At 41.6% G+C, this 19,128-nt stretch overlaps 1 protein-coding gene across 5 annotated transcripts in view; it reads right to left on the minus strand.

Annotated features, from left to right (window-relative positions):
• The window catches only part of dennd5a (DENN/MADD domain containing 5A), a 39,233-nt gene that overhangs the window by 13,746 nt on the left and 6,359 nt on the right, over positions 1 to 19,128 (minus strand). For 3 of the 5 annotated variants that reach the window (XM_028955789.1, XM_028955787.1, XM_028955786.1), the window contains 9 exons: positions 17,829 to 18,480; positions 14,919 to 15,106; positions 12,875 to 13,189; positions 9,877 to 10,092; positions 9,568 to 9,802; positions 6,615 to 6,765; positions 5,864 to 5,957; positions 4,662 to 4,748; positions 3,010 to 3,141 (listed from right to left, as the gene is read on the minus strand). In XM_028955789.1, coding sequence (XP_028811622.1) covers positions 3,010 to 3,141; positions 4,662 to 4,748; positions 5,864 to 5,957; positions 6,615 to 6,765; positions 9,568 to 9,802; positions 9,877 to 10,092; positions 12,875 to 13,189; positions 14,919 to 15,106; positions 17,829 to 18,480 — 2,070 coding nt within the window. The remainder of the gene's footprint in view (positions 1 to 3,009; positions 3,142 to 4,661; positions 4,749 to 5,863; positions 5,958 to 6,614; positions 6,766 to 9,567; positions 9,803 to 9,876; positions 10,093 to 12,874; positions 13,190 to 14,918; positions 15,107 to 17,828; positions 18,481 to 19,128) is intronic. The other 2 variants (XM_028955790.1, XM_028955788.1) reach the window with 1 other exon arrangement.

Below are 19,128 nucleotides of genomic sequence, written 5' to 3' on the forward strand. Positions count from 1 at the left end.
TTTTATTTATGTGGATGTTGACAATATGTTAGTGTTTCCACTACATCCCAATTTATTTGAGGCCTGTACACTTTTTTAATAGTATTTTCTTATTTCATTTTTGTTTAATAATATTTTATATATGTATAAAAAATAAGCAAGGCAAGGAACTATTTTGTTTAAAAGATGCTCTTGTTTTAAGACACTCTTGATGAGTGTATGGTTACATGTAAATAAAAAGTAATCTTTGAAAGCAATTCATATTGTGTTGGCAGGTCTGTGGTAACAGCAACTTCCTTGACATATTGTTTCTTTTTAGCCTGAATTAGATTTAATTAGATCAGATTAATATATATTACCTGTTTATTTTAGTATGATCATTACATATATAAATAATTTTGTTTAAATAGCTAATAATAATAATAATAATAATTTAAAAAGCATTTTTCTTGGGAAATGTTATATCGTAAGAAATATCGTTAGTGCAATATTCAACAATATCGCATATTTTCCCAATATCATTGTCACGACTACGGACTTACGGGGAAAGGAAGCGCAGAGGTCTGACATACTGGGAAGGGGTTTTTATTATAACAATAAACAATAAACACAAATAAAGAATGGCGCGGTGGCCGAAAACGATTTAACTTAAATAAAGAACTAAAACTAACCCGTAGGCGTGTGGCGATTGCCAGAACTGAAAATACACAGTCACATACGTGTACTAACGTCCACGAGAATGCCGGAGACCTCCTCAAAAACGCAGAGGTAGAAAGCAGAGGAGAAAAAGAACCGAGAAGGACGCAGCCCGGCACGGCGAACGCGGACGCCAGGGGAGAGACGCGACACCCGTTCTGGGAAGCCGTTGTACGCGGCGCCACGTGATGACGTCACCCCCGGGAGACTCCGCGAAACCCGGAAGCGACAACGTCGGCGGGTGAGTGGGCGGAGCGAGGACGTTGGCGTCGGCAGCAGCGAGGAAGTGACGTGGCAGCGAGCGCAGAGGATGCGACCCCCACGATCTTTGCCATGTCGAGCCAGGAACTCTGCGCTCTGCTGGCCAGGCTCCCCCTCGACTGGGACGACACAGGCGACGACGAAAGCACGGGAGAGGAGAGTTGGGCTCCGCCCATCGCGCCCGTCCATGATCGTCGCGAGGTCCGTGGGGATCCACGTCACTTCCAGGGGGGTGAGAAGTGACAACGGCGGCGTCCCTCCAGCGAGGTGGTGGGCAGGCTCCAGCCCGAATGGCCAGAGTACTGCCCATGGGAGTTGATCACACCCTGGGTCCAGGATGTCCGCAGGGTGGACGACCCTCGGAGTCACAGGTGGGAGGACACGGATGACGTGAGCGACAATGACGTGGATTTTCGTTGGGCAGTCGGGGCCGGGATGGCTCCACCCAGCGTGCGCGTCCGAGATTGCCGCGACATCCGTAAAGACCCACGTGACTTCCGAGGGTACGAGGTCGACACGGACTACGACGAGGATGACGCCGATTGGGCAGTCGGTGCCAGGATGGCTCCGCCCATCATGCCCGTTCATGATCGTCGCGAGGTTCGTGGAAACCCACGTCAGTCCCAGAGGTGCGACAACAGTGAGGAGGAGGACAGCGATGCGGGGGTAAGCTGGTGGAAGAGGGCGACAGGAGGTCGCCAGCCAGCAACTGCACTGCCGGAACTGCCTCACAGGGAAGATGCCCTCCCAGCTCCATTCGCCAAACCCACCTTCCCTCTGCCCAGACGTTCCCCAGCTGAACGGCAGCGCATCACACGCTCCCCCGCATGCTGGAGAAGACGTCCACGACCCCCCACGCCACACGCCCACCACCATCTCCAGCGACGTGCCCAGCCCCGTGTGGGACAGCCCAATGGTCCCAGGACCCTTCAGTGGGGCAGCAGACAATGATGAGATCACCACCATCCTCACGTGTCTGACTGGGTCAGCATGGGGCTGAAGCACAGCCCTCTGGCAGCAGGGAGAGACCGACAGGAGTTTTCGGGACTTCCAGCAGAGACTGGGGGGCGGAGTTTGATCGGCCAGAGCCTGAGCCAGGGATCGAACTCTGCCCGTCCACCACATCCAGCGGCAGTCAGGATCCGGGGCAAGAAGACCAACGGACTTTGCGTCCCAACGGACGCAGAAGGAACTAGCCGGATGGTCTGGCAATGCCCCCCCCCTTGGCACCAGGGCCGTGCAGCGAGAGGGGCTGCATAGTCCCAGAAGGCACCAGCCTGGGGTGCCTGGAACAGTCGCCAGAGGCTCCGGGACAATCTCCCTGCACGGTGCAGGGGGTGACACAAGACGTGTCAGAGGGGACGTGTGGAGACAGGGTTCACACGTACCCAGATGGATCGGCCCTGATTATTGTGTGCAGGTACGAGGGTCCGGGGCCGCCATGCGGGACCACGCCGGGGAGCCAGGCCGAGGGTCCGGGGCCGCCAAGCGGGACCACGCCGGGGAGCCGGATATTTCCGCCCCTTCCAGGTCTCCGGCATTTTCGTGGACGTTAGTGCACATATGTGACTGTGTATTTTCAGTTCTGGCAATCGCCACATGCCTACGGGTTAGTTTTAGTTCTTTATTTAAGTTAAATCCTTTTTGGCCACCGCGCCATTGTTTCTTTGTGTTTATTGTTTGTTATAATAAAAACCCCTTCCCAGTATGTCAGACCTCTGCGCTTCCTTTCCCCGTAAGTCCGTAGTCGTGACAATCATGCAGCCCTATTGTAAATATACTGTTCAAAATATTCTAAATTACCCCAAAATGATAAAAAGAACCAGAACTGCAACAGGGAGACAAATCAAATGACAAATAACATGTAATACACTCACACACTACCTAACTGCTTAGACTGTTATTCATGGTTGCGACTGCCACACACACCACCATTCATTAATGGGGAAAAGCATTCAAAGTCACAACCATGGATGTTTCAGGCCACGTTGCAAACTGATGCTCCACCATACTAACATATAGAACAACTGAGAGATTTTTGCTGAGAGATTTTAGTAAAAGGTACAGACTCACCTTGTTGCGGCACTCCTTTAGTAGGCCTTCAACAAACTTCCAGTTCGCCTGGGCAATGACTGAAGGGGACAGGTTGGACAACTTGGGCTGGCGGATGGTGGTGCCTAGGTTTCTGGCTTCCTGGATGTACTTCTGCCCACAATGTTGAGAAAAAGGTCCTATGAGCTGGTCCTCAAATATACTTCTATTTAGGTATACAACTAACAAAACCCTCTGGCCAATCAGTTACAAACACCAGACAAATTATGGTGAGTTCAGAAACAACAATTGGTTGCTGTTCCATTCGTCAAAAAACATTAGATTTAAGGCATTTATCAGACACCTTAGGCATGTTTGCAGAGGTCTAGTTGCAGTTGATGTGAAGGTCTAGTGTACTGGGATTCTTTTTATACACACCTGAGACCTAACTGATCCATTATTAGTCACAGGTGAAGCTCATATGACAAGGGGACAACACTTATGTCTTTGCAAAAATTGACTCAATGGGCTTTACCAAGCTTTGAATATTAGAATACATTTACATTTACAGCATTTATCAGACGCCCTTATCCAGATCAGTAGATCCAATCAGTATTACAGGGACAATACTTTTTGACAGTTTAATTTTGCACTGAAACATTATTACAAAAAATGTTGGGAATAAAATGAGCCCTTTCTTGTAAAAATCTTGATTAGAAATATATTTTAGTGGCACTTGAAGTCAATTCGTACACAAGCGAAGACTTTTGTCAGGGACTGTATAGCACTATGTGGGATTTGAACCTGGGTCTTCTGGTTCATGAGACTTAGCTTTAGAACAGAGCTGTTGGAGCCTTTTAGTGAGTGCTCAGTAAATTTCTATATGTATGTCTAGTGGACCTTGAATGATTGGACAGAGCATGCATATAAAAATTTCCAATATATTATAAGAATACAATAATTGTATTTATTTAAATGCATTTCTCTATATATACAGTACAGGCCAAATGTGTGGACACACCTTCTCATTCAATGTGTTTTCTTTATTTTCATGACCATTTACATTGGTAGATTCTCACTGAAGGCATCAAAACTATGAATGAACACATGTGGAGTTATGTACTTAACAAAATGTGGAGACCTGGCCCCCACAGTCACCGGACCTGAACCCAGTTGAGATGGTTTGGGGTGAGCTGGACCGCAGAGTGAAGGCAAAGGGGCCAACAAGTGCTAAACACCTCTGGGAACTCGTTCAAGACTGTTGGAAAACCATTTCAGGTGACGACCTCTTGAAGCTCATTGAGAGAATGCCAAGAGTGTGCAAAGCAGTAATCAGAGCAAAGAGTGCCTATTTTGAAGAAACTAGAATAAAACATGTTTTCAGTTATTTCACCTTTTTTTGTTAAGTACATAACTCCACGTGTTCATTCATAGTTTTAATGCCTTCAGTGAGCATCTACCAATGTAAATGGTCATGGAAAAAATAAATAAATAAACAAAAAAGGAGTGTCCAAACTTTTGGCCTGTACTGTGTGTGTGTATATAAGAAACAGGTTAAAGCACCGTTTCATCTGCTTATCCATAACAAAAAGGGATCACTCACAGAACTCAATTTTAGGGTTCTAAAGATTGCCGTTAACAAATAATCTACAACACACAAATTATACACATGCACAGGACACACAAACACATACCACATCAATCTTCACAGACTTAAGACAAGGCTTGAAAGACAACCAGCAGCTGTCAAGAGCCAGCAAGAGCCACAGCTGCTCCTCATGCTTAGGAGATAAAGACAGTTGGGGGGAGGACACACATAGACCAGCACACATAGAAAGGGAGTACAGACAACCACAAAGGACAAAAAAAGATGTAAAAATATGTATTAAAAAGCATGCAAGGAAATAATCAAAATCAATGAAAATACAAAAGGACTACAAAAATGTACAAAGGACTGCCAAAAGTATTTCACAGCCACCGACAGTGCAAGTTGTCCCATTTAAAAAGATGATAGAGGCCAGTAATTTTATTAAAACTTACACTTCAACTCTCAGCAACAAAATAACCAGGACATTATCTTGTATGATTTTGAAAAAGAATCAGTACAGCAGCTCTGTCTCCGGTTCACAGGCCGACTCCAAGAGCCATTTTGTTCACAACAGACACATCACTGGCACATTCAAGTGACAGCTCAGTAAGCATACTTTTTGTTTATTATGATTTTTTTTTCTACCCCCGGGGTACATAAGGTCTTGTTTAAGTTATGGTATTCAGGACTTTCCTTTGGACAACACTGAAGATATGACACTTTAATGCAATGTAAAGTAGTCACTGTACAGCTTGTATTTGAGTGTAAATTTACTGTCCTCTCAAAAAACTAAAAAAAATTGAAATCCGCCAGAAACAAAGACATAGGTTAGCGCAACACGCACAAAGTGAAACACACACAAAACACCTCAAGTGGATTATGGCACAAGGACAATGAGAGACCACCAACAATGGGACTTGAAAAACCCTGCGAAGTTTGTTGACCCATTGTCGAACAACTAATAGAATCTACAACATGTCATTATCATCTTGCTGGGAGTTTAGAAAGTTGAGATTTTTTTGCGCTTAGACCCCCGCGGCAAGCGAGAAATCGGGAAATTCTCACCTTTTTGCCCTTCAAATTGAACTGATTTGAGAACGGTTAAATGTTGACAGGTTTAACATTATTTTCTCGTTTTTTTATTTTTAGTTTAAGTTAAGCATTTTGGCAGCAACAAATGAGCTGTGCTGCCAATGTATATAGTGATTGTTTTTTTTGTTTTTTTTTCATATTTTATTTTTCTAAAAGTCCACCGTTGTTGAAAGGCATGGTGCCTATCTGGCATATTATCTGCTATGATGACCTCACCTCTCGCAGGTCATTGTCAAGGTAAAGGTGCTCCGTGTGCTGCTTCTGTCTGTCCTTTCGTCTCCACTGTGCTGGAGCACTGCGCTTCGCCCACCTGGTGTGCACAAAGACAGTAAAAGTTCTGCATACTTACCCAAACACTTTTGATTTAATCCAAACCATATTCTTTTCTATGATTGTGTCATAGACACAATCAAAAAATCTCTAGTGATGCAGCTCTACTCATCTCAAAATGAGTAAAAAAATCACCTAATACACATCACAGCAGCTGTCAGTGGTAATGTCACACAAGCCAGTACAGGTTGCTTATATGCATTAATTTTTCATCATCATTGGCAGAATCCGTGTAATCACATATTTATATAATCACATTAATTATTTAATGTTATATTATTATTTGTTTATTTTATTTAATATTCTATTTTATTTAATCCACTTTCAGCTGTGAAGTTACATTTAAAAAAAATCCAGTCTGATAACATGCAAAATGTTCAGTAAAGACCGGATATTTCAAAAGTAAATGAGCATAATAATCATGATATAAATTTTGGCTAAAATTATTGTTATAGCCAAAATAGAGCAATATATAAAACAATTTAGTCAAAAAAAGGCCTGCAAATGCTTTCTGGATCATGGAATGCTGTAAAATTAATAAAGACATGCCAAAATCCTCACTATATTTTAACTGTAACTGAACTGCAAGTTGTTATGAACACAAGATTGTTCTTAACTCTTCCCAGAATATACTTACTTGTTACTCGTGGGTGGCGTGGCCAGCACGTCAGCCTGGAGACAAGGGAAAAAGCCAGGCTCATAGCGGCCCTGACCAATCTTCATGTCCAGTAGGTGGGGGTGCACAGCTGTGTGGTCGATCTTGGACATTCTGATATCTATTGCCTTCACTGTGTGGGACATGACACAAAGTGTTTGTGTTAAGAGAGAAAGATGGTATTGGGGCAGTGGTGGCCTAGCGGTTAAGGAAGCGGCCCCATAATCAGAAGGTTGCAGGTTCGAATCCCGATCCGCCAAGGTGCCACTGAGGTGCCACTGAGCATAGCACCGTACCCACACACTGCTCCCCAGGCGCTTCTCATGGCTGCCCACTGCTCACTCAGAAAATGAGATAAATGCAGAGGACAAATTTCACTGTGTGCACCGTATGCTGTGCTGCTGTGCATCACATGTAACAATCACTTCACTTCACTATATGACAAATGGTCCAATCCAGAGGCGTGTAAAAAGCTCTAGACTTCTACAAACACATTTCACAGCCAAGAGTATCAGTAGTACTACATTGTGTATGTAGTTCTATAATTGTTCACAAAAAATAATAAAAGTTCAATTGCCTCTGTTAATTTTATTGAACAATTATTAAAAATAAACCCAAAAAACATGAAAGAACCACTGGGCTAGTTAAATTCTCAAAACCATGGAAAATACATAACCAAGTCCTCAGGGGGCTGGGTAACCCACAAATTTTGATGAAATGGGCAAAACATTTTGTACTGTGTTGTGTATAGGTTTAAATCAGACATAAGGAGAACATGAGTCTAAACGGTCTTTAAATACACACTACTTTTAAAATGTTTACATTTCTTTGATTTTCATAAAGCACATCTGTGAGTTCCTGAGGTCACTGAAAATGGATCCTGAGGAGTTGAAAAGAAAACTACCAAGGTGGAAACCCATTCTCTTAGCACAGTTTCAATATAGTTTTCATATATGTTTATAGTAAATATTAACCATATGAATTTATTGTAATTGGGATAAAGTAAACATCTGCTATTTTTACATAAAAATACACTATTTAAAAAACAGGGAACACAAAACATACATTTATTTACATACTTTACATGTGCTGACAAAAATATTACACAAAAATTAACAACAGAAATCAAATTTATCATCAACCCATGAAGGTCTGGATTTGGACTCACACTCAAATTTAAAGTGGAAAAACACACTACAGGCTGATCCAACTTTGTGTAATGTGTAAAAAACAAGTCTAAATTAGGCTCAGTAGTGTGTTTGGCCTCCATGTTCCAGTATGATCATCCCATATAAAAAAAAGTATTTAATAAAAATATTTCAGTTTTGTGTTCCCTATTTTCCTGGAGCTGGAAATCAGAAGGTTGCCAGTTCAAATTCTGAACCACCAAGGTGCAACTGAGGTGCCACTAAGCAAAGTGCCGTCCCCACACACTGCTCTACAGTTTGTGTGGGATCATTTGATCAATTTCCCTTGTGGCCTCCAAATTAAAATCTAAATCAAAATATTACATTTTCTGATCTCCATCTCCAAGTTAAGATAGTCATTATATAATTGGGGGGATTGAATTTTGGAGGAACTGAATTTGTGCATTGCTTCCAATCTCTATACATTTTTGAGACAAGCTATACGTCTACAGAAAAAATACCTAATCTCCTTTAAGGGCCATGCTATCAGGCCCACTGAGCTACTCCAGGCCTTGTAACATATCAGCTACAGTGATACACATATTGGTCAAAGGTGGAGTTTAATTTCAGCTTTCAGCCCCTTTGGAATGAAAATACTGGAGACTTTTAGAGTGCAGCTTCCCTTTTTATATCTTTGTTAGAACATCGAGCATGTTAAGCCCGTCCTTTATTTTATATTTACATTATTGGTACAGGGCAGTCATTGGGCTTGCAAAGTCCTTTAAAAATAATACCATGTCTATTATTTTACATCCTTTTTACCACCTCCGGTTTCTTCCTAAAATTATATATTTTTCGCATTTTATATACTTTGCATTTCAAATATAACAATGTTATGATCATAGGCCCATCTTTGTCTCCATACAGGGCTTTGCATTTGCTCCCCCTACCTTTATACTCAACTAGCCTCCTTATCCCTGAAAGCCACTTCCTTTAATCAAATGTAATCCATGGCTAATGAGCCTCACACAGACTGTTATGGGCAAAAATGACACAGGGTTCCCTAGTCTTCCCTATGTCACTTGCACACTTCAGAGAGCGATAACATAAGGAGGTTTCAGAAAACCATTTCACATGCTGCAAAAATTAGACCCAACCTAGAAGGTTGGTGGTTTGAATCCTGAGCCGCCAAGGTGTCACTGAGGTGCCACTGAGCACACTGCTCCCCGGGTGCCTGTCATGTCTGCCCACTGCTCACCAAGGGTGATGGGTTAAAAGCAGAGGACACGTTTCCTTGTGTGCACCGTGTTCTGTGCTCTGTATCACAAGATGACCAACCAAGACGAGATCCTCAGAGCCCTTGTGAGACCATATGCTAATGCGGTTGGCCCTGGGTTCCTCCTAATGCAAGACAATGCTAGAAGTCATGTGACTGAAGTGTGTCAGCAGTTCCTGCAAGACAAAGGCATTGATTCTATGGACTGGCCCGCCCCTGGGAGGAGACCCCTCAGGAGACAATCCTTCACCTCATCAGGAGCATGCCCAGGCGTTGTAGGCACATGGAATCCACACACACTACTAATTTTTACCTGTTTTAAGGCTTGTTTTTGTGTGATTTTGTTGTCAGCACATTCAACTATGTAAACAACAAAATATTTAATAAGAACATTCATTCATTCACAAATTTTTGGAGCAGTGTATAAAGCAATTATCAGCAATTATATCAAGTCACCTTAACCAACAACATTTGTCATTCATTTTTCACGCTGTGTTATTGAAAATAATTACAGCTGTAGCCATGTACTTACTAGCCTCCTCAATATTGGTGCACCGCTGGTACATCGAGGAGCGAAGGGTGGGTGTGCGCACATGAAGCATCCGAATCTTTTCAACTCGCAAATCAAATACCCTCAGTGTGTGTTCCTTGTCCTCGTCATCATGGCACAGAATCTTGCTGTCGATGAATGAGGCGAACATCTGTGTCTCCAGGAAATGGGAGAGGAAGGGCAGGTAGGGCTCTGGCTGATCAGAGAGGAAGGAGGCCTGGCAGGGATCAAAAGCCATTTTATAGATATACAATGACAAACTTTGAGAAAGAAAAAGTAACATGCACATACCTTGTCAAAGTTCTGCATTTGGTCCCGGTTGGTGAACCAAGACTCCTTATCCTGGTTGGGCTGAATGACAAACACCTCATAGTCTGCAAACATCTGGGCAAAGCGGTTGGTGAAGACCTCACGCATTTGGACATTCAGCTGATGCACCTTTAACCCCTCGTCATCACATTGGACCTTGGGGAACCGATCGATGCCCCTGTGCTCAGTCCCATCCAACTGGTGAATAAAGATAAATGATATCACATAGACAGGCGGGACTATTTAAATGTCACTGACATTATTTCAGTTAAATTTCTACCTCTGTGTCCATTTCAGCCAGTGAAAGACTAACAACACGCCCTCTATATATATTTGGTTGGTTGTCCAGCAGTGAAGCACTTTTAACTTTCATACACCATCCCTCACTGCACTTGATTTCATAATTAACGCTTGCAATAATGCATATTTAAGGATCCCCTGACATTATTTAACATTAATACAAACAATGGTTAGAAATTATGATATATGTTAACAGTGCTTTGGACATTCTGTTCATTCAATTTGTCCCCTTGTGTCATCACAATGGGAATTTATTATTTTAGGAAAAACTATGACATGACTTCCTGTCTGCGCCAAACATAGTGGTTGGTGAATGGTGTGGATGACATAATTCGCATTTAAAGCTGCAGACACAGAAACAGCGTGTCCAGGGTAAATCTCATTGTGGGTCTGGCTCAAAGTGGCTGTAATTGTGCATAAGGGCAGAATTTTGGAAAAAGATTTCAGATACAGTATTACGGAACTACTAAGATCTATATAAAAGCAAAAAAAGGATCAGACTGTTCGATCATCTGTACATTTTTTTTTCTTTTAAAACCCTGACTGTGAATAGGTATGATTCAGATGATGCAATTAAATATAGTAGTTCACAGAATTTACAGTACTGTGTGGTTGTAAATATTTTCATCTGGACACACCTGATTTCATTGGTGCATCATGGACAACACTGTAAAGACATTGCTCCCATTTTTGAATGCCTTGGTAGTCACGTGTGTCATCTGAATCAGCCATAAGATTTCACCCTGTCCATATTTATGTATAGATTGTCTTTGGCTAAAATGGATATTGTATTTGTATCATAGGTCACAGGCAATAAATCAAAATCTAATGGTCCTGATAGTCACATGCAAACCTGTATGCTATTGGCACTGGTTTTGTGTCAGTATAGACACGCTGATTAGTCTGAAGCAATACAGTAGCATATTCACTATGTATGTAAACATTTCTAAAAGAACCATCGACTTTTTCAGTAATTTGGCTACAGTATCTGTTCCAATGGATGTTCTAGTAAGCCTTGGCTTCCCGTACCAGTAATCCTTCCTTGGAGCACCAATGTTATTTTCTTCATCAGTCAGTGGTAATAATGTTATAGCTGATGTGCAAGTGTCTGTCTGCACATCCAAAATTGTATAGTAATAAAAGTACACACTTTAAATGCATTAAAGTGATAGAAAATGTATGTAATGTTTATGCTTGGCAAAAAATAAAAAGCTGTTGGTGGTAGTTGCATAGTTGTGATCTTGAACTACAAGCGGTGGTAGTAGCGTAACACACTCTCCTATGAGCCAGAAGACCCTGGTTTAAATCCCACTTACTACCATTGTGTCCCTGATCAAGACACTTAACCATAAGTTGCTCCAGGGGGACTGTCCATGTCACTACTGATTGTAAGTCGCTCTGGATAAGGGCTAATAAATGCTGTAAAGTCACTGGAACAAACCCCACATACAGTTGTGGCTAAAAGTTTTAAGAATGAAACAAATACTGGTTTTCACACAGTTTGCTGTTGCTTTTGTGGTGTAATGAAGTATAATTACAATAATTTTATCAGTTTCAAAGACTTTTATTGACAATTAAATAATTTTTAAGCAAAGAGTCAATAATTGCAGTGTTGGCCCTTCATATGTTTGCCTGCAATTCACCCTGGCATGCGGTCAATCAACTTCTGGGCCAAATCCTGACTGATGGCAACCCATTCCTTCATAATCAGTAGTTTCCCGTCCATGTCAATGTTTTATTCCCCAAGCCTTAGTTATCGCTCCTTAGTTATTGCTTTGGTGCTCAGCCATGCTGGAAAAGGCAACAACTGAACAAACTGTTCTTGGATGGTTGGAAGTTATAAAGTGAAGTGATTGTCACATGTGATACACAGCAGCACAGCACACGATGCACACAGTGAAATTTGTCCTCTGCATTTAACCCATCACCCTGAGTGAGCAGTGGACAGCCATGACAGGCGCCCGGGGAGCACCTTGGCGGATTGGGATTCGAACCGGCAACCTTCTGATTACAGGGCCGCTTCCTTAACCGCTAGGCCACCACTGCCCCATTGCTATCTGAGGATGTTTTGGTATCATCCTTTATTAATGGCTGTGTTCTTAAGCAAAAGGGATAAAAAGCAACCCTCACACCGGCCTGCTGCAATTCCTGAGCAAGCTCTGTACTTGTGGCACCGATCCTGTAGCTCAATCATCTTTAGGAGACTGTTTTTGAGCTTGCTGGACTTTCTTGGGGACCTAAAGCCTTCTTCACAACACTTGGTTGATTTAGGTGCAATCTTAGGAGCAGCAATATCCCTTGTAGGTAACCATGGTTAACAGAGGAAGTACAATGATTTCAAGCATGGGGTGATTAAGTTAATTTTCATGGCAAAGTCAGACTTTGTAATTCAGCTGATCACTCTTTAAACGGAAGCAGCAAACAGCAAACTGTGAAAACAAGTATTTCTGTCATTCTCAAAACTTTTGGCCATGGCTGTACTCCCATTGTGTGTCCCTGATGCAACTTAACCCTGAGTGTCTCCAGGGGGACTGTCCCTGTAAGTACTGATTGCAAGTCGCTCTGAATAAATACTGTAAATGTGAGGTACCTGCATTAAACACACATTATGGACTTATTGTATTTGTAGAATGTAAATATACCAGTACTGATGTAGACTGAGCACTGCAATAAGGCTGACCTTGTCAAGGCTGATGCCAGTTTTCCTAACCAGTGCCTGCAGCCGTGCAATGGTCTCATTTTCCCGCAGCAGGTAGGAGTCGAAGGCTGAGCTTGCCAGGTTACCATTGCGCTTATCTGATGCCAGATCAGCCGTCTGGAAGGTCTGGAGTTTACCATGCCCATCAATCCCTGACAGGTTCCCCTCTGCAGACACCCCAAAGGCTGACAGCACCTCTGAAATCTCCTGGATAAACTCCAATTTGTTGGGGAACTGGGGCAGGTCTTCTGGCAGTTCAATAAAGTGATTATCAATGTCCACAAAGCACAGGTTAGCCTAAAACACAAGGAACAAAGTCAATATTGACAATTTGTAAATGCAAAATATATACGGTAAGGCCAGCCTACCAAAATTAACAATTTAAAACTGTCAACAAATTATAAAACCACACAATATTCATGTGGAGCACCATAACATGCCACAATATGCCTCCGTTTTTAATATCTGTCTTATTGCATTGCTGGGGAGTCTGCAATGACTGCATTTTGAGTTTATGAAGAATGTACAAATGGTGTCAGAAAAGAGAAAAAGAGGGTGAGGGTAAAGAGACTAAACACAGATGTGCACAGATCAAATTTGGTTTAAAATAATACATTTCATTTTCTGGCTTATCTCATGAGATCCAGTCACAACTTGTGTTTACTAACAACAACAGTTGTGTACTGTTCTAAATTCAGATGTATATAGCTAGGATTAGGTTTAATCCATAGGGGTCCCTACACGCCAATATCTCAAGAACAACTAAAACTACCTGATCCCATTTGATCTAATTTCCTTAAACTGACTGACTCATCAAAGTTAGCCAACTACATTTCAAATTATTTTTTGATATTTGATATTTTTTGGTTTCTGATGATTTTGTCCGTAAATTTTCAGTGTAGGGACTGTGAACAATTTTTCAATGTTTAGTGCATATTAGACCAACGTGATTATAGCAGTTTACGTACTATTGAAAGATAACATTGCCTTGGATTTCAAGGTCCATGGAGCAATAAAAAATTATGGTGTGAAAATGCAGCAGTTTCTCCAATAACCCCAGGCAAGGAATTCTAGGGCCCTATGAAATCAGTTTTATTTTTTTGCTAAATTCCGTTTATTTCACTTCAAATCTTCTGTCCATATTAAATAAAGATTGGAACATTGGCAAGCCCACCATGTACCACTTGATGAACTGGAACCATGATAATAAAATCACATTTTGAATAAGCTGATTTGTTTGCATTACCAAGAGTTTGCTGGCCTGACTGGCTCACACTAGTTTGCTTCTTTTCTCTGTTTGTGATATGAGTTATTGACTGTAAGTGGTCATGACATATGTTCAATTTATTCATGTGGGGGATAGATTCTTCTGAAGGGTGCCCTGAGCCTGCTGCTGTTCACAAGTTGTGACAAGTCAACTACAAGCACATTGTTAACTTTGCCTCTTCCACAAGAACCAGGCACATGAGTGGGCTGAAGAGAGAGAAGAGAGAGAAGCTGAAGCAGCTGGTGTACTGGTATAGCAATAACTTACTCCTGAATGTCCAGAAAACAAAAGTTATCAGAGATTTCAGGAGGACCCAGCCCACTCATGTTCCACTGTTAATCATAATCATGAATGCTGCAGTGGAGGTTGTGAGTAGTACCCAATAATGAAATCTCCACTGTTATTAACTTGTAAATTAACGCAAATATGTATTCATAATCTGTGTATGACAAAACATCATATAATACACACTCCTCTGCTTGGTTTCACCTCATTTAATCAATGTAAGAGTGTTTGGTAAAAATGCAGTTATCAGATCTAAAATGTTAAAATGTGAAGGTCATGCATTGAACTCTCCCCTCAGCAGAAGGACAACAGACAGAACTCAGATTAAGCAGTGTGTGTGTGTGACCCTGAGTGTGTGTTACTGTAGGAAAAATGAAAACATAGCTGTAATAGAGAAATGGCCAGAGTGTAACACACTCTCTGGGTTTTTGCTATTTCGCAATTGCTTTTATGTTTCCACCAGAGATTGTGTACCTCTTGTGGCAACTCTAGTTTGGTACGGTCCTGCTGACCATTGGAGTGCAGGCCCATCAAGTAGGGGACAGGCGCATCTAGAAAGTGTAGCAGAGAAGCCGGCAGGATGGGGACATAGACGTGCTGCCACTGGAATGGGAACATCAGTGCTGTGATTGTCTCAGCAACAGTCATCAACCGCTCGTAATCTGTATGCACACAGAAACACAAATACAAAACCTGTTCATAATGATGAAAGGCCTCCAGCAAAAATCAGCCTCCAGCAAAAAAAAAAAAAACACCCTAAACACAACTCATAAAAGTAGTTCCCAATGTAATCAAACTTTTCTTTGTAACATTTAAACAATACAAGACACAGCACCGTGGCAAAAAAGGGAAAGCTTAGACATTATAAGATATTTGCACAATATACAAACCTGTTGTAAGAAAAAATGTAACAAATTTTAACTTCACTTCAGGTGAGGTGCAAGCCGCATGGGGTAAAGTCATGCAGAGTCAACGTTTAACATGATCAGACATTTTTGTGGTGGCACAAATAATTCACAACCCACTCATTCACTACTAACATTTACATTTACGGCATTCATCAGATGCCCTAATCCAGAGCAACTTACTTTCAGTAGTTACAGGGACAGTCCCCCTTCCTTGAGCAACTTAGGGTTAAGTGTATTGCTCCGGGACACAATGGTAGTAAGTGGGAATTGAACCTGGGTCTTCTGGTTCATAGGCAAGTGTGTTACTCTCTAGGCTACTAACAAACAGAGGCTTAAGCTGCATGCGCACATACGTCGTGGAGACTTAAGCGGAGGCGCTTCCCATTGACCCATTATGTCTGCCTTGCAGTGAGCACAGCAGCATTTATTTCTTATTTAGTCAAAAATCACAAACAATATATCTCAATTGATCCTTTCTGCACACAATTTTATTTTTTTTTATTTAAAAAAAGGAAACCTGGGGAGTGGGTCAGACAGAGGCCCCCTTTCAGGGTACAAAGAGGGTGCAGTAGGTGTTACAGCAGGGTTGGTAATGATTTGTCCAATAGGTGTAACAGAAAGGTTGGTATTTAATAGGTAAACAAGGTGCATTGCAGAAAGGAGCTGTCCATGACTGAAACTACTGGACAGTGCAGAGTAGGTAAGTCCAGTATGTTACTTGCCAGATCATGCACACGTGATGGGAAAAGTTAGTTTTCTGCTTTCAGGTGACTAACTCTTGAAGCTCATCGAGAGAATGCCAAGAGTGTGCAAAGCAGTAATTAGAGCAAAAGGTGGCTATTTTGAAGAAACTAGAATGTTTTCAGTTATTTCACCTTTTTTTGTACATAACTCAACATGTGTTCATTTATAGTTTTGATGCCTTCAGTGAGAATCTACCAATGTAAATGGTCATGAAAATAAAGAATTGAATGACACATTGAATGAGAAGGTGTGTCCAAACTTTTGGCCTGTACTGTATGTGGATTTAAGTGTTATAAAATAAAGATGTGTCTTTAGCCTGGACTTAAATATTGACACGGTGTCTGCATACCAAACATTATCAGGAAGGATGTTCCAAAGCAGGGGAGCTCTGTCGCAGAAAACTTGTCCACATGGTGAGAATTTGTTGATTCTTGGTACCAATATGAGCCCGGAGTCTTGTGAGCATAATTTGTGTAGGGCAGTAGTCAAAGTCTTTGCCGGTTGTACATATGGTGGTAGGAGGATCATGAATGTCGACTGAGAAGCGGTGTTGGGAAGGTTACTTTGAAAATGTAATTCAAATTTAATATGTAATAATAGTTTGACAATTTCAATTACTATATGAAAGTAACATAACTAATTACATTTGATGACTTTTGTAAATTATGACAGAATATTCTGAACTGTTCAGAACTGGCAGTGTTTACCTTATGTAGCAGTACTAAACATTGACTACTGCCAAAGCACATTTAGACATACTGTATGTGATTTTGGGCTATATAAGAAATAGATGTTGTTGTTGTTGTTACTAACGCAAACATTTAATATTCTGTGCCTGTGTCTGGGATGTGACTTTGATACAGTCCCAGGCACTGAGTTACTGTATGTGAGGGACTTTATGGCTGGTAGGGGGGGTCTTCAACTCTTCCTCGTCTCTGTCCCAGTAAACCAGCACCTGTAACTATTGAGCCCACTTCAATGCTCTGTTTCTATTGGTTGCATGACAATGCATCAAAAACTGCAAAGGTTCAACAAAATTTTACTTTTACCACAATGTGCACAGAAGTTCTGTATCAGTCACATCCCAGGCACATGACCATGCATTTCCTGGGGCCGATCTGAGACTAGTAAACGTCCATATACACACTCAGATCTCTCTCATAATTAGCTTCGTCAATTATAGTTGAGGCAATTAAATATCTGCATTTTAAACATGGATTATTTTATATTTTTCTTCACTAAATTTCATCTGCCAGTTTTCAGCCAATGATCAATTACTTTGATATCTCACTGTAGCATGTGTGTTGGAAAATTAAGTGACTTTTTCTGCCTGTGCACTGACAGAAAATCTAACCAGTTTGTTGCATTTGTTAAGTGTCATTGTTGATCCAAGTTGGAACCATTATCATCTAAATAACAATGCAATTTATGACCAGGCAACCTTTTTTAAGGCCACAGTTATTTTTTATTTTAACGTTGGCAGATTACCATGGAGGTTGGACCAGTCATTCAGGCCAAACTTATGCTTATCTCACAGTTTGGAAATATTGAGGGCCATTAAGGGATGCACCTATGATAAATAAATGCTATACGAGGTTTGGGTCAAGCAAATTGCACTGCATCCACAAGACTACTATTACCTGATTTCCTAATTAAAGTCGCTGCACTTCTTTGACTTTGGTTATTTTTTGACTCATGCTTAAACTTCTCCACAGCAGTAGATGATACTCACGTTGCGAGTAGAGCAGAATCTGGATCTCCAGCAGAGCACAGGTGAATAGCTGCAGCATGTTTTCTACACCCAGCAGGACAAAGACCTCGGCCAGTGGAAAGTCAAACAGTGGCAGCTCGGCCGTGCCTGGTCTCTGGCACACCACTGGGCCATACACACCACTGAATTTGAGTGAGCGTCCAGCAGGTGGGAGCGGGACTTCGTACAGAATGTTGTACACGTAGCTCTCTAGCGGAAGAGGCGGCGGCTGTGCTGAGGTGGCTGCACAGTGCAGCTGTTCTAGAAATTGCCGGCAGGCCTGAGGGAACGCCATGGGCGCTATGAGGCAGATGCATTTGGACACATAAAGGGTGTCTCGGCCAATGTCATAGGAGTTGAAGCGTTGTAGCCTGGAAAAGTCTGAGGGGTGGGGCTCTGAGTCTGATGAGGGTCCTTGTGGAGGCATGTGCAGGATGTCATACTGTTCAGCGTTGTGCATGTGATACAGGGTCTGCATCGCACTGCAGATCTGCTTGCTGGTCACCTCCTCAAAGAAAGTAAGTGCAAATCCATATGTCCTGGAGCCATCTTCACGTGTGATGATGAATGAGTGGAACTGTGGGTCGCGGTTGTCAGTCTGTGTACGGAACGACAGCCCCTTTGGCATGCAGAGCTGAGAGATATGGGCAGAGAAAGAGAAACAGGCTTTTTTACATCCATAGAATTTTTAGAATTATAGAATTTAATAAAAAAACTTTACACAGACCACCAACCCCATCCCAATACACACAACTTCATACTGTGCTTGAAAATGTTAAAAGCCTCTATAACTTTCTATATTTCTTTATAAAAATTATCATAAACATTGCAAAAGATAAAGAAGGTTGATAAGGATTATTATGTAATATTAAGTATATATGTGTGGCAAAATACGAGAACCTTTTGGTAATCGTTGAGGTTCAGACACAGTGGGGGGTATTTTGCAGCCACCGATTGTGCAAGTTGTCCCACTTAAAAAGATGAGAAGGGTCTGTAATTTTCATCATTATTATACTTCAACTATAAGAGACAGAATAAAAAAAAAATGGAAATCACATTGCAAGATTAATAATTTTAAATAATTTGTATAATTGTGCAGAGTATTTATTCTCTACAAACAAGCAAGAATTCTGGCCCTCACAGACCTGTAACTCATTCATTAAGAAGCTCTTCTATCCTTCACTTATTATCTGTAAAAAAAGACACCAATGACCTCAAGATAGCTGTGACCACATTAACAATGGTTACTAATAGTGTGTTACTAATAGTAACACCACATTCA

The sequence above is a fragment of the Denticeps clupeoides genome, chromosome 16, assembly GCF_900700375.1.
Source record: "Denticeps clupeoides chromosome 16, fDenClu1.1, whole genome shotgun sequence".
In the NCBI taxonomy this organism is placed as follows: domain Eukaryota; kingdom Metazoa; phylum Chordata; class Actinopteri; order Clupeiformes; family Denticipitidae; genus Denticeps; species Denticeps clupeoides.